The sequence below is a fragment of the Oryza brachyantha genome, chromosome 6, assembly GCF_000231095.2.
Source record: "Oryza brachyantha chromosome 6, ObraRS2, whole genome shotgun sequence".
Classification (NCBI taxonomy): Eukaryota; Viridiplantae; Streptophyta; class Magnoliopsida; order Poales; family Poaceae; genus Oryza; species Oryza brachyantha.
Window position 1 is genome coordinate 13,228,238 of NC_023168.2, and position 16,319 is coordinate 13,244,556.

The 16,319-nt window shown below is 52.8% G+C and overlaps 1 protein-coding gene across 1 annotated transcript; it reads right to left on the minus strand.

Moving 5' to 3' along the window:
* Window positions 1–1,425: 1,425 nt before the first annotated feature.
* Window positions 1,426–1,806, minus strand: LOC107304355 (uncharacterized mitochondrial protein AtMg00810-like). The gene has a single exon (XM_015838113.1). It carries the CDS (start codon window positions 1,804–1,806, stop codon window positions 1,426–1,428), a length of 381 nt encoding a protein of 126 aa, XP_015693599.1.
* Between the last annotated feature and the right edge of the window lie 14,513 nt (window positions 1,807–16,319).

Here is a 16,319-nt window from a genome sequence, read left to right on the forward strand (position 1 = left end):
TATCACCAGTAAATTGATACGTTTTTCAATGGTCAGCGTCTCCTGCACGCGCGGCTCATCTCTTCTCACCAACAGTTTACTCATCAGAACTTGAAAATGTTTTATTACACTAACGAAGAAACCATACCTGACTGTATTTTTTAAGTATCATAATAAAATAAGTATTTTTTTATCCTTGAGGAGGTAAAATGAGCTACTACTGTTTTCTATTGAAAATTAGGCTGGCCTCTTCTAATATCTAACGTATCAAGAGTTACCAAATTTTACATAAAAAATAATAGTACCTCCTAATACCTTCTTAAAAGATGGTAAACTTGCTTATATAAAATGGATGTTTGTTGTTGGCGTGAATGAGATAAGAGTCAGTAATAGGGATATTCGTTGTGTCGGCTGAACATTGCGGGATGTAATGACCTTCGTAACGTTCTAGCGTATTGACCGGATCAAGGGAGCGAGTAAACTGGGTCAGGATGACTCTATGGCCTCGGGCGTAGGATCTTAAAAGTTTTTAGTTTCTATAAGTATTGCTCGGTTCCATCGTTAATTGAATATCCGAGCATTTTTTTTACTAAGGAAGTAATCACAGTCACAAAAAATTACCCTAAACATTCTCTCGAGCGAATGTCACTTTCTTCATGCTCTGTTTCGATTTTCCCCTATTTTACCAGGTGAGCTACTATACATAGCAAAGGTGTTCAATTAAGTTTTTTTTTCCTAATCAGTAGTATCAGAGTAGCTACCATGTTCATCGTTCCAGTGACGGAGGCAGGGCAGGGAAGTACTGGGAGGTCATATTCCTGTACCCTTAACTTACCTCAACCAAGTGAACGCACGAGAAAAAGGGCAGTCTCATTGCCAAAGGGCAAGTGCTCCTCTGTCAGGCTGGCGAATCATCGAAGGCTCAAGGCTGCAAGACAAGATGTTTACACAGGTTACAGGTTGTTACATCCCGCAACGTCTGGGACACATATTTAACGTCGTTGACTTTTTTATATAAGTTTAACTATTCATTTTATTCAAAAAGTTTACATAATTATTAATAATTTTTATATCATTTTATTTGTTGTTAAATATATCATGACGTTGCTAGCTTTGCCACCGGCAAACCCTTCGTGAGACCATTTGCTCTCTGTTCATCAGTGGGAATGAAGTTAATAATGTCGATTTGCCGAGCTTTCACGCAAACAAAATGATAGCGTGTGTCAAACTGTCAATTTGCTTGCTTCTCCCATGGAACGCTAGGTTCTTCATTAATGCAATAGATGATTTAGTGTCGATAAACAATTGTACTACCTTTTCTCCAGTACCAATTACCTCGCTGACAAGCGCCTTCAGCCAAAGTGCGTGACATGCTGCTGTAGTAGCCGCCATGAACTGATCAGCTTCGCACCATGATGATAATAATACCACCATTTTCTGTGAGCCCTATGTGACTAAACTATTGTTGAGGCAGAGCACCATCCCGCTGGTGGTTCGGCGGTCATCAGTGTCACCGGCCAAATCACTATCAGTGTAGCCGGTGATCTCAATTGCACCATTCCCACCGTTGTGCATGAGCCTATGATTGATTATCCCATTCACGTACATGAGAATCCGCTTCACTGCTTTGAGGTGAATTCTGATGGGACATTCCATGTATCTACTCACAATCCCGGTGGCATAGGAAAGGTCCGGCTTTGTCTGCAGAAGATAACGAAGACACCCGATAATCCATCGAAATTCCATTGCATCGATGCCTTGTCCATCTGCATCCCTGTGATGCTGCCATTTTGACTCGATTGGGGCTGAGGTTGAATTGCAATCCATCATTCCAGATTGGCACATAAGTTTGTTCCCATAAGCAGCTTGCTTAACTGTAATCCCAGCTTGTTCTTATGACTAAGAGTCCCACCAATCCGTTTATTGGTTAATTAAGTAGGTAACCCAAGTAGGCTCGTGCGCCGACCCACTTACGCCCCTACTTGTGATACCTTGATCCCAAGATATATAGTATGAGATCGAGTAGCCCAAGACCGCTCATCTCTAACTCCCACATCATCAGTTGTTTGAACGATGCAAATGCAATGTGAGGGCGAGAGGGTTAATTCAGCGCAGCGCTGCACGGCCCTTCGTGCCGCGCTGGCTCCGGCGGCTGCCGCTTCCGCGCCGGGCGCCGCTCCGGCCCCGGCGGCCACACCTCCGCCGCCCCTCCAGCCTCCTGCCGCCATGTCCATCCGCTCAGTGGTCGTTGTTCCTCCGGCGCCCCCCGGCGAGCTCGGCGATGACAGCCTCTCGTCGTCACCGTCGATGTTCCGAGCTGTCTCTCTCTCCCTCTCTCCCTCCTCCTCCTCTCCGCCTCCCTCCTACCTGGAGGTTGCACGGCGGCCTCCCTCCCCGCCCCGCGCGCCGGCCGTGGCGCCTGCCGCCGCCGTGGCTTCTGCCGCCGCGCCGCCGTCGCCGGGCCCCCCGACGTCGCCCCTCCTCCCGCTGTCCGCAGGCTGCCATCTTCGAGGGCGTCCCCGGCGACTCCGGCGGCACCGGTGGTGGCCGTTGCGTCTCCGCTGGTGGCAGCTGACGACGGCTGGCTTCCGGCGCGTCGCCGTCGACGTCGTCGTCTGCGACCCTGGCGGGCGCCGGCGGGCAGTCCGCCGCCGATCCACCCAGACCTCCAAGACCGCTGCCTCAACTGCCTCTCCTCGACGCACCGAGCTGCCTCCTGCCGCCTTCCCGTCCGCTGCCGTCGCTGCAGAGGGCTTCACCACGTCGCCCGCGACTGCAAGCGCCCGCGGAGCCCGGGCTCGTCCGGTACGCTGGGCGCTCGTCGTCGGGTTGCGCCGCGTCTTGCGCCTTCGGACGTCACTCCCTCGGCGTTGGACGCCTCTACTCCTGACGGTTCGCCGGCGGCCGCGGTTGCGCCCTCCCCTCCCCCCTGCCGTCGGTGCTGCGGGCTTTGCCGTGGCGGCTTCCAGCCCCGCAGCCGTCTACGCCGGCAACCTCTCCTCCTCCGCTGGTACCTTACTGCGTGATCGAGCGCTCGGAGCAGATCGACGATGATGAGGGCCAGCTCCGTCGTGCCCTCTTCGCGCGCGTCTCGGGCGCGGACATGGCGGTGTCCCCGGCAGCCGCCGCTTCCGCCATGTCGGCCGCGCTCCACGTCCCGGCCAGTAGTTTCACGGTGCACCCCTCTCCGCCGGACCACTTTGTCTTCTTCTTGTCCAGCTCCGGCGACCGAGATCTTGCACTCGCGCGCTCCCCGATTCCGGCAGCCTCTCGTCAGCTCATCCTGCGTCCGTGGACGCGGCTGGCCTTGGCGACCGCCTTCCCCTTGCCGTTTAGGGTTTCTCTCGACCTTGAGGGCATCCCGGTGCACGCCTGGAACCCCTCCACAGCGGCGGCCCTCATCGCGCCCTGCCGGCTGATCTCCCTCGACTCAGGGGCCGGCCGGCCAGAGGACTACTGACGTCTCGGTGTCTCGGCGCTCGCCCCTGACCCAGCTCTCTGTCAGGGTACCAACTACTACTAATGCTACTGACGAAGGTGTGCCGCCTGCTAATACTGAGGACGAAGCGACGACAGAAGGAGAAGCCAACGAGAGCGGCGTGCCGAACAAGCTACAGGAGACTACGCAAGAGCTGGGCCATGCTGGTCGAGAACGTTGGCCCAACAAGCGCTATCATGGGCCGGAGTGGGTGCGTGCATGATCATGTAACAGCTGGCTAGCCATGCAGCTGTCGGGGTGTGGTGTATAAAAACACATGAACTATTCCATAGAAGGTGGCTTGGAACTGGCTGGTGGCGTTGGCAGCGGCGGCGACGATCCGGTGGATCGGCGAGTTGTATCAGCAATCCAGTTCATGATCGAAATACTATCTAGCTACTACTATCATTTCCTCTCTACGATCTCGAGTAGTTAACAATTTGGTATCAGAGCAAGGTCTCGGTTGAATTCCGTCTGTGATTTTGCGGTAAACTTCCGATGGAAGGATTGGATTCACTTTTCGAAGTTTTATCCGCGAAAAGACAACTTGCCTTCCGTTGGTTCGCGAATCAGAATTACGGAGTTTGATCGGGCGCGATCCTGGGGGAAACAAGGTACATCACCAAGCAGGTTGCTCAGACCATGGCTCAAGATAGTAAGCTAGATCTTCTGCTGAAGACCATTGAGGAGAACGACAAGAAGCGAGTTGAGGCAGATGAAAGCAACCGATCTGACTTGGTGGCCCTCAAGCTTGCTATGGAAGTCAGGGTACCTGAGGTGGAGAAGAAAGTGGAGGATCTGAGTGTGGCGTTTGATGCATTGAGTCAAAAGGTCGAACACTTGGAGGTTACAGTCACGTCATGCTGTAGAGAGGCTGAATTGGACTGAATTTTGCAGCAAAGTTTGTGGAAAATTTGCTAAGGATAAGCATCAGGCTCCTATCAGGCAATGGATCCATATTCAGTAGACAACTAATGTGTTGTCATATGTGGAACAATTTGATAATCTTGTGCATCAAATGCTTGCTTACTATAACACACTTGATGATGTTTCTTTTGTCACCAAGTTGCTTGGGTTGCAGTACAAGATTCAATACAGAAAGGGGATAGCTAATGCTGCTGCTGCTGCATTGTCGAGAAAGCAAACTGACACTGAAGGCACCATGGTAATGGCTATCTCGTCAGCCACTCCTTTGTGGATGCAAGAGGTATTGCAAGGATATAATGATGATACTCAAGCTACTCGGCTACTTACAGAACTTAGTCTGAACCACAATGCTCATCCTTCCTTTCCCTTGCATAATGGTGTTATCAAATACAAGAATAGAGTGTGGCTGGGTTCTAATGCGCCTTTGCAAACCAAATTGATTACTGAGCTGCATGTTAATCCTGTGGGAGGTCATTCGGGATTTCCAATCACTTACCAACGTATTAAACAATTGTTCTCTTGGCCTAGCATGAAGACCATGATCAAACATCAATTACAGGATTGTCAAACTTGTATTCAAGCCAAACCTGACAGAGATCGGTATCCAGGATTGTTGCAGCCCTTACCCATTCCAGAAGAAGCATGGCGGGTGATATCTCTTAACCTTATTGAAGGGTTACCCCAATCTAAACATTACAATTGCATTTTCATGGTGGTGGATAAATTTTCCAAGTATGGCTATTTTTTACCCTCGCACCATCCGTTTACTGCTACAATGGTGGCTAATGTCTTCATGAAAAACATCTATAAACTGCATGGCCTCCCTAAGGTTATCCTTTCTGATCGTGACAAGATATTAACTAGTCAGTTTTGGAATCAGCTCTTCACCAAATCAGGATCTCAGTTACACATGAGCACAACATTTCATCCTCAAACTAACGGCCAAACCGAACGAGCCAACCAATGCTTAGAAATTTGTTTGCGGTGCTATGTTCATGCTACTCCAACTAAATGGGCTGCTTGGCTATATCTAGCAGAGTTCTGGTATAACAACTCTTATCATACAATACTTGGCAAGACGCCCTTTGAGGTCCTTTATGGTCACACCCCCAATTACTTTGGCATTTCTACACAAGACAGTGTGAATTTAGATGTGCAATCATGGTTAACTGAAAGTAACCTGATCCAACAACTACTCCGGCAACACATGCACCGTGCTCAACAACAAATCAAAGCTTATGTTGATAAAAAGATAAGTTTCAGGGAGTTTCAAGTCGGCGATTAGGTTTATGTGAAGCTTCAGCCCTATGTACAGACTTCAGTCGCAACTAGAACCAATCACAAATTGTGTTTCAAGTACTTCGGACCGTTTCCAGTACTGACACGTATTGGAGTTGTTGCCTACCGATTACAGCTACCAGCTACTAGCAAGGTACATCCGATGTTTCATGTTTCGCAACTGAAATCGTCTCATGGTTTTTCGGGACTAGTTCAAGCAAGTTTACCTTCTCTATTGGGTGACTTGTAGATTTCTATAGCAATTCTGGATTGTCGGGTTGCTATGCAAGGTAATACCACTCAGGTTCAAGTTTTGACTCACTGGTCTGGGTGTTCTGTGGAAGATGCTACCTAGGAGAACTTGGCCGATCTCCAAACAAGGTTTCCAGATGCACCGGCTTGGGGGCAAGCCGTTTTTCAAGAGATGGGAATTGTCAGGGTACCAACTACTACTAATGCTACTGACGAAGGTGTGGTGCCTGCTAATACTGAGTACGAAGCGGCGGCAGAAGAAGCCAGCGAGAGCGGCGTGCCGAACAAGCTACAGGAGACTACGCAAGAGCTGGGCCATGCTGGTCAAGAACGTTGGCCCAACAAGCGCTATCACGGGCCGGAGTGGGTGCGTGCATGATCATGTAACAGCTGGCTAGCCGTGTAGCTATCGGGGTGTGATGTATAAGAACACATGAACTATTCCATAGAAGGTGGCTTGGAATTGGCTGGTGGCGTTGGTGGCGGCAGCGACGATTCGATGGATCGGCGAGTTGTATCAGCAATTCAGTTCATGATTGAAATACTATCTAGCTACTACTATCATTTCCTATCTACGATCTCGAGTAGTTAACACTCATTCCGAGGGAGAAGTTTCTCCTTATCCCGGAGCCGGCGCTGCCGTCGGGCGTCCCCTCGCTGCTGCAGTACCAGGTCACCATCCATGTGCGTGCGATGTCCGGGGTGTCGGCCTCGGCAGCCCTTCTTCCTCCGGGCAGCGAGCCACCCCCTCGCGGTGGCTCCTCCGACCTCGGTGCTGGCGCTGCCCCGGGCAGGGGTGGCACTCTCCCCCGTCGTCGCGACCCGCTTCGTCCGCGTCCACCGGCGCCCCGGCCACCGGCCGTGCCAGTGGCGGCCGTTTCCAGCGTGTGGCTCACCGCCGCTCCTCTCGACGGCGCTGCTCTCCGTCGCGTCCTGGTAGCGCGCCAGCCACGACGGCGTGCCCGACCGTACGGTCCGTACCCGCCATATCGGCGTTGCTCCCTCCTGCGGGGCCCACCCCCGGGTCACACGCTGCTCCCCCGCAGGTGGCAGCCTTGTCGGCTTTGCCCCCTGCCACTCTGCCGCCGCCAGGTCTGATAGGCCCCCCTCCTTTTCAGCTTTTTCAGACTTACCTTTTGTCTCGTCTGTGGAAGTGGCGGTGTGCGATCCCAGGAGGATTGCGGCTTCGACTTCGTCTCCTGCTTCGCCCCCGCTCGACCCTGAGTCGGCCTCGGTCTCGCCCGCGCCCTCCAGTCCGTGCACAGCGCCGTACAGTGGGCTGTCGCCATGCACAGCACCATGCAGTGGGCCGGCGACGGCCCACGCAGTGGGCCTTGTACTGGGCCAACTCCGACCTCCGAGGCCGGCGAGCCGGTTGGGCCGCCGCCAAGTGAGCCAGCGCGCTCTTGTGCGGGCGGGGGGCCTTGCACAGTGCCATGCAGTGGGCCCACGCCTTCACCATGCAGTGAGCAGCCCTCGCAGCTCGGCGAGCCGCCCCGGACGGCTCGAACGGTGCCCGTCTTCGCGCCGCCCTCTGCCCTCTGCCCCGTCGACTGTCTTCGCGCCCCCTGCCCCGCCGGCTGTCGCCTCGCCGCCCTCGGTGGACCGGTCGACTGCGGTAGGCCAGCCTGCTACTGGCCAAGCCGCTTCTTCGGGTGGCGCGAGCCTCCCCCCTCCCCCGGCCGCCGGCCAAACCGCCTCGGCGGCGAACGGTCCGTTGGCCGCCTCTTCTCGGCCCTCTGGCTCGCCGAAAGCCTCGCTGCTCAGCAGCGCCCTCACGCCTCGCCGACGGCCGCCTCCCCACCCTTGCCGGCGCGGGCCGATGCCGTCGGTCCCTCTCCGCCGGCCGTTGCTTCCGTGGCTGCTGCTTTCGGCGTGCCGGTCCTCGGCGCCCCATCCTCGCCGCCCGCCGTAGGGACTCCACCGGTCTCGCCGGCGCCGCCAGAATCACCGGCCCCTTCGCCGCCATGCGAAGCTCCGCAAGCCCCCTTCCACGCTCCCCCGTCTGTCGCTCCGGCCGACGGCGCCCCCTCTGCCCCACCGGCTATCGCCTCGCTGCCCTCGGTTGGCTGGTCGGCTGCGGTAGGCCAGCCAGCTGCTGGCCAAGCCACTTCTTCGGGTGGCGCTGGCTTCTCCCCTCCGCCGGCCGCCGGCCAAGTCGCTTCGGCGGCGGTCGCTCCGGCCGACGACGTTCAGGGCGCTCTAGTGTCGCCGTGCTCCAGCTCCGGGGGGCGGGTCCTCGACCCCCTCGGCAAGTCCTGCGCGTTACGCTCCGGCGGGTCGGTGAGGGCTCCTTCGCCTCTGTCGAGCTCGCCGGCGGCTTGGCTTCTCCCAGTGTCAGCTTCGCCCTTGAGACGCCACTGCCCAATGCTCGCGGTGTCAGCTGGCGCATCAAGTACGGTACGGCTCCCCGACACCTCCGCAGGGTTGTTCTTCGACGAGCTCGACGCCCTGGCGACCGGGGACGGGGAGGCGGCCGGGGCCCAGGAGGATGGCCCGACAGCAGAGCCCTCGCCAACCTTGGCCGGAGGTGCCCTTATCGACGTGCCGGTCCTTGCCGTCGTCCTCGACGGGCGGCTGTCTTCGTGCTCTCTCCCCTCCGTTGCGCAGTGCGCCGCGCTCCGGGTGTTCCTCGCCAGCTGCTGCAGACCCCTACCCCCGGCTTTACTTCCTGCCCCGCCGCCGCCGCCTTTGACGCTGCCGGCCGAGGCTGCGAAGGTGGTTCCGAAGCGGAGCAAGCGGATTGCGGCCAAGCTTGCGCTCGCCGGTCCCGGGGATGCGATCACTCGAGCGCAGCGCGTTCTTGTGCGTAAGCTTGGCCTGGCGCCGGAGGCAGGGCCGATCCCGCCAAGCGCCTTGTCGGACCTCGACGCCCTTTTCACGAAGCCCCTTCGGACCGCACCATCGCGCTCCCCAAGCTCTTCTCCAGTTCCCCGCCTTTCCTCCAGGCGGCCGAGCAGCTTGCTGTCTGCGAGTGACCTCCCCTCGTGCTTCACTGGTGGAGATCCATCTCCATTGGATCTTGCAACGAGAACATTTTGGTGTGGAATGTGCGTGGGTTGAACTCCCGGGCCCATCGCTACTCTGTGCGCGATGTGGTTCGTGAGGGGCGTGTCTCTCCTTTGTCTCGTTGAGACTAAGATGGATGTAATCCCCCCATGTGCTATTCTGGAAATGTTAGGCCCTGATTTCGACTTTTCTTTCTTGCCGGAGTGGTGGTATCCTTCTCGCTTGGCGCTCTTCTACCTGGTCTGTTTCTGACCCCCAGCTTGCGGAGTTCTCTCTTTCCGCTAGGGTGCGCCACCGTGGAGGCCGCCCCCTGGTGGCTCACGGTCGTCTATGGCCCCCAAGAGGAGCCTGATAAGCTGTGCTTTCTCGACGAGTTGCGGTCCCTGGGCCGTGGCGGGTGATTTTAATCTCATCCTTGAGGCCCGCGACAAGAGCAACTCGAACATCAACCGCCGTATGATGGGCTGCTTCCGTCCTCTGATCGACGAGCTAGCTGGATCTTCATGAGCTCCCTCTACGAGGTCGCCGCTATACCTGGAGTAATGAGCGTGCCTCTCCCACCCTCGTCAAGCTAGACCGGGTCTTCTTCTCCTCTGAGTGGGAGGAGCTCTTCCCCTCTTGCCTTCTTCAAGCGGCCTCTTCAGTTGCCTCAGACCACTGTGGTATGCTGCTCCACACCTGTGTTGGCTCGCCGAAAGCCCATCGGTTTCGCTTCGAGGCTTTCTGGCCCTCCCTTGATGCTTTCCTCCAGGTGGTTGAGGATGCGTGGCACCCTCCTACCAACCTCACCCCTCTCGCGGCGCTAGCCTGGTGCCTCTCTCGCACGGCACAACGCTTGCAAAGCTGGAGCGACCACCACGTTGGCAGTGTCCACACCCAGTTCATGTTGGCAAAGGAGATCGTGTTTCGCCTTGAGGTGGCGCAGGAGAGCCGCCCCCTCTCCCCGCTCGAAGCCTGACTGAGGAGAGACTTAAAGCTTAAATGCCTATGTGTCGCCTCGCTGGAGCGCACCATAGCGCGCCAGCGCTCACGCCTGATCTGGCTTAAAGAGGGTGACGCCAACACCAAGCTCTTCCATCAGCATGCCAGAACACGAAGGAGGAAGAACTTCATCTCCCGCCTCCGCAGTATCATGGGGACTCGCGTTGATCGCGAGCTGGCCCTAGATCTCCACTTCCTTGGCCTTCCGACCACCCCCCTCGAGGGACTGGACCATCCCTTCATGGAGGATGAGGTCTGGGAGGTGGTCAAGTCCATGCCCTCAGATAAGGCTCCTGGCCTAGATGGGTTCACGACCCACTTCTACAAGGCTTGCTGGCCTGTGGTTAAGGGGGAGATTCTGGCGGCGCTCAATTGCCTCTTCTTGACTAATGGCCAAGGCTTCGATGGCCTCAACGACGCCTTAATTGCTCTTCTACCTAAGAAAGAGGAGGCTATCGCAGTTGGGACTTTCGGCTGATCAACCTTATCCACAGCTTTGGGAAGCTGTTCTCCAAGATCCTCGCCTCCAGGCTGTCCCCCCATTTGGATGCCTTGGTTGAGGTGAACCAGAGTGCCTTCATCAAAGGCCGCTCCATCCACGACAACTTTCGCTTCGTCTAGCTGGTAGCAAAGGTGCTGCACGCCAAGCGCTCTCCTCGCCTCCTTCTCAAGGTGGATATTGCTAAGGCCTTCGACACAGTTAGCTGGCCTTTCCTGTTGGAGGTGCTTGCCCACCTTGGCTTCAGTCCACGGTGGCGCGACTGGATCTCCATCATCTTGGGTACCTCCTCTACCAGGGTCCTAATCAACTGAGTGCCGGGACCCCGCTTCTCGCACTAGAGGGGCCTTCGCCAAGGAGACCCCCTTTCCCCCATGCTTTTCATCCTAGTCATGGACGTGCTCAATGCGTTGCTTCACAAAGCCGCAGCTTCGGGCGGGTTTCTCCTATTAGGCGATCCGGTTATTCGTCATCGGGCCTCCCTCTATGCAGACGACCTAGTCCTCTTTCTCTCCCCCATCCGTCAGGACCTTGAATTCGTTCAAGGAATCCTCTCGGTCTTTAGCCTGGCCTCTGGCCTCCGCACAAACTTCTCTAAATGCTCGATCACTCCGATCCGTTGCTTAGCGGAGGATCTTGAGCTGATCCATTCCATCTTTCCCTGCATTATCTCGGATTTTCCTTGCTCCTACCTTGGGATCCCCCTCTCGGTTCGTAAGCTACCAAGGTCGGCCTTGCAACTGTTGGTTGATAAGGTATCCCGCCGTCTGCCCCCCTAGAAGGGTCAGCTCCTCTCACTTGCCAGCCGCATGGTGCTGGTCCAGTCGGTACTCTCCTCCATCTCGATCCATGTGGTCATCTCGGTCGGGCTGCTGAGTTGGATTGTGAAAGCTATCGACAAGAGGCATCAGGCTTTCCTTTGGACGGGATCGGACTCCGCCCACGGAGGTCAATGCAGAGTGGCCTAGGCAAATGTCTGCCGGCCAAAAGCTCTAGGGGGCCTGGGGACCCCAAACCTGAGGACTGCTGGTTTCACACTGCGACTGCGCTGGCTTTGGCTTTAACACTCAGGTCACCCCTACTAGGCAGGCCTCAAGGACCAACCCGAGCGCGTTGTCTCTGACATGTTCGCCGCCTCTTCCTTCTTCATTGCCGGCGACGGGATGTCTGCTCTTTTCTAGACCGACCGTTGGATTGACAGGCGGTCGACAGCCTCCCTAGCCCCACTCCTGTTCCTCGTAGTCCCTCACCGTCTCTGCAACAGACGCACCGTAGCTGCTGGCCTTGCCAACGATGCCTGGATCTCTGATATCCAAGGGGCGCTTACGGTCCCGGTCATCAGTTAGTTTCTTCTCATCTGGGAGGCGATGCGGCAGGTCCAACTCTCGCCTGGAGTGCAAGACCGTCTTTGTTGGCGCTGGACAAGCGACCAATGTTACTCAGCACGCTCGGCCTACAAAGCCTTCTTCGTCGGCCAGCTGTCCTTGCTGTGTGCCAACCTGCTCTGGCGTGCGAAGGGCCCCGCCAAGTGTAGGCTCTTCCTCTGGTTCGTTCTCCAGCGGCGTTGCTGGACGGCAGACTTGCTCTAGAAGCGTGGAATCGCTAGCCACTTAGTTTGCCCCCAGTGCGGACAGGATCCTGAGACAGCGAACCACATTCTCCGTGATTGTGTGTTCGCCAGGCAGGTCTAGCTCTAGGTACTGCTGCCATCGGGTCGAACGCCCCTCTCCTCCCACAGTGGTTCTTGCCTCCAGGATTGGTGGCCTTCATCTAGAGCCGACCTTCCCCACCACCTGAGGACCTGTTTCGACTCCTTAGTCCTCCTCGTCTCCTGGCAGTTGTGGAAAGAGAAACCGCAGGATCTTCGACTCGGCGCTGTCCCCTGTCCTTGCGGTGAAGGAGCTAGTAGTCTCGGAAGGCCAGCTGTGGTCGGTCGCCGGTGTCGCCACCTTCGGAGATCTGTTAGGAGTGTAGAGCGGTCTTGTCCCCCTCCCATCTCCTGGTGTTGTGCTTTGTTTCCTTTTCACTTGTCTAGTTTTTGGTCGTCCTGTTTTCACCTCTCGGGTCTGTGCCTTAAGCCTGTCAGGCTTCTAGGCGTCATGTACCAAATCTCTTTCCTTCTAATATATTGACGTGCAAATCTTTTGCGCATTCGAGAAAGTTGTTTGAACATTGCAATCATTTTGGGGTCTTCTCGAGTGATGATCGGATCATCAACACTGGGAGATCATGTGACCTTACCCTTTTCCTCTGGTATAAACTACTTGATCCTGCATACGGGAGAAACCGATTTATTTCAAACTTTTCTCTAAGCGAGTGTTCCAAGCACGCTGCGTCCAATGGTGCCCATAAAGTGCTTTCCTCAACTTAAGCACCAAGTTCTCTTTGCCATTGTGGATGTATGCCTCTAGCTAAACCGCGTATTCGTCCTCCTCATGGTCACCATTGAGGAATACTAACTTGATGTTGAGGTGGTGCACCTGCCATCGACGATCAATAGCAATGCCTAGCAAAACGCTCACGCAATCCACTCTCGCCATAGGCAAAACACCTCATCAAAATCCATGTTGTGTTCATGAGCATATGCTTCCGCCATAAGCCTAGCTTTCTATTTGATTACCTCCGGATTGTGTTATTTTTGAGCTTATACACTAATTTGATACCAATTGCTGTATGATTGGGAGGCAGAGTAGTTAGTAAATGTGTTTCATTCTGCTCGATAGCCTCTAGTTTCTTAGCCATTGTTTCCTCCCATGTTAGTTAACAAGTAGCTTCCAGGTAGTTGGATGGCTCCTCCATTTCAAAAAGCAGAGCCACGCCATCTTCTTCATCCACTAGGTCCACACGCAGGATCTCGCGCATGATATTGTTGACGTCCTTGTATCAAATAGATCCAACATTAGTGTTGAAGCTGTCGTTAACATGGGGTGTCATTTGCACCAATGGTGTTGTTGGAGACATCATTGTCGCTGAAGTCATGGACAACAGAGATGTAAAATCTCCTACTAATATGGTGAGGATGTGCCTAATTGGTGATGGACTTTTTACGTATAAATAGATGAGGGGTTGAGGCCCTAGGTAACACGTCTGTGTAACTTTTGTTTGAGAGAAAACTAGGGTTTTAGAGGAGTGCTTTGTATGCACTTTGAAAACACAACATGATGCAATAAAGTTGATCTACATCTACCGTATATTTAGGTTGTGTATTTGGTGGTGAGGCGATGACGGTGACTTTGTCAAGTTAGAGGCTTCTTTTTATTCCCACAGAAAAGATTTAGTTGATTGGTTTTTTTACCAATCAACTAACACTAGTAGGCTTGCTTCTTGTATTTCGATCCTACATGATCTTGCCATCACCATTACTGAACGATTACACCATACCACCACACCATTCTGTTGTGGTGTGTACGATGTCATCAAGTGACCGTTGGATCCTTGCTTCTTCGTGAAATTGCATGAATTCTTCAGACAAAAAACCTCCACTATGGTCCAACTAGAGTGCCTTGACATGGTGTCCAAAGAAGTTCTTGGCCAACGGCCTAAACCTGCATACATTGCCATGTCAGCACACACCTCGAGGGGCTCAACCCCTCCCGTCTAGATGGCATTCTCGCTCTTGCTCGCTCCCCCGGCCGAACTAACAAAGGAGGCCTCGTGGCATCCCGCTAATGGAGATTCACTCTCCGACAAGCATAGGCTTTGGATTTAATATACACCCTGTAGTAGCCATTGATCGCCATTCTTCAAGGCCAAGAGAATTGACCCTTTACATGTAACACTACATGACCGTTTACATGCACCACCAAATTTAACACTACATGTAATTGTTTCATCAAGACCACGGAATTTCCAACAATTGTCTATCGAATGAAAACTGGCAACGTTGTCCAGGTATTTAGTGTCACCGGCTATAGAGCTATTGTTGCCTAAAAGGATTTTTGGACAGACCTGATCTTCATGAACGACTAGGCTAGAATGTGCGATCACTCATGTCTTCTTTTATCTTCAACTTCCCATTAGTCACCACGAACAACAGAGCAGGTCCGGCGAGGTTAGTTTGCATGAGATGGGCTTCACCCTTCTACTTCTTTGGGTGTAGGCACTGAGTGGAGTAATGCTCATAATCTTCACAATTGAACCATTTTATGTGGCTTTTGTCATAGCCACCGCCACTGGAGCCACTTGCTCCAGGCTAGTACGGCGATCCGCCGTGGCCTCCATTGGAACGCCCTCTCCAGTGACCATGGCCTTCCTGGTCGTGGCCTCCACCATTTGTCGGGGTTCAAGTCTTCTAGCTGATGATGATTCGCTGCCCGCCTTCTTGAAGCATGCCTCATACTCAGCTTGACTGAGGAGCACTTGTCCTTTGGGTTCACTTGGTTGAGGTAAGATAAGGGTACATGACCTCCCTATACTTCCCCGCCTTGCCGCCGTCACCAGAACGACGGATATGGTAGCTGCTCTAATACTACTTGTTTGAAAAGAAAAAACCCTAATCGAATACCTTTGCTATGTATAGTAGCTTGTCTGGTAAAATAGGGGAAAACCGAAACAGAGCATGAAGAAACTGAGATTCGCTCGAGAGAAAGTTTGGGGCAATTTTCTGTGACTATTTTCTTAGTAAAAAAATGCTCGGATATTACAATTAATGATGGAACCGAGCAATACTTATAGAAACTAAAAACTTTAATTTATGATCCTACATGCGAGGCTCATGGAGTCATCCTGTAACGACCCTAATATTTTAATTTGATTTGCCGCGCGGTTGACAACCTAGTTAAGCACCGTGTTGTGCTGAACGACTAGTTGTGTCATGCGTGGGTTTGGTTTTCACGCTAGAGGATCGATTCATATGCATGTATCACAATAGAAAACACAATTGAAACACATCAGTGAATTCTTTATTTATTCACATATACATCACAGAATGTTGATGCATACATCAATTACATCTCATACATTATTCATCTAAAAATAAGAATGGTAAAAATTAAATAAAAATGTTGGTGTGATCTGTAACCGCAACTAATTGCTTTAGGAGATTTTAGATAAGTTTTAGGCAAAAGAGAAAATTTAGAGTTGCTGAATGTCACATATTTACAACTAAACCATTATGGTGCACAAAACTGGTGACATTAGCCATCTCTTGACAGTTTACAAAACTATTTATTTTGCAAGTAAACTCTGAGTTTTTGGGCAATTGGAAATCAGTCCCTAAACTCAAAGTAATCTCCTTATTTCCAAAGTTTGTGGTGCTATAGTGCAAAAGTTACAAATATCTATATTTTTCATCAAATTTGAATTAAATTGCAAATCTAGAAAATTCTGTTGTCTCTCCACCGAGTAAACCATGCTTAGGTGTCAAGCTGGTAAACCACCAGCAAAACATAAGCAGGTGAGTCACCACTAGTTATCACTATCCCTAGGATAAAAACCATTTCAGAGTGAAACTGAGCCTCATTTTCTCTGTAGAACCAAACCAGCTATCAAGAAGAACCACTGCAACTAGAGAGATAGGGAGGAGAGAAAAAATACAAGTGGGCAAAATCAACCAGCATCATGTGGAGCAGGGGCTCTAGCTCCACTAGGACAAGGTACCCCGGCTCAAGAAGGAGGAGAAACTGATTCAGACCAACCAATAGAAGTTGCAGTAGAAGCAAAATAAGAGTTTAGGCATATATTTTCAGAACCAGTGAACAATCAACAAAAAGGTAAATTAGATCAGAGTTTAGGAGAGAGTAAATAATGTATGCATTATATTTCCTGGTCACATGTAGTAGTAATTTCAGATTTTTTTTCATGCAAGCATCATCCATGGCATATAATCATAACTAGAAATCAGATTAGTTTCAGATCAAGAATCTAGAGACCATAGTATTTGCACTGCATGTTACAGTAGCACACATCCAACCAATA

Excerpts from the sequence above, each read along its gene's own strand:
- LOC107304355 (XM_015838113.1), bottom strand. The coding sequence starts at position 1,806 with ATGGATTGCAATTCAACCTCAGCCCCAATCGAGTCAAAATGGCAGCAT.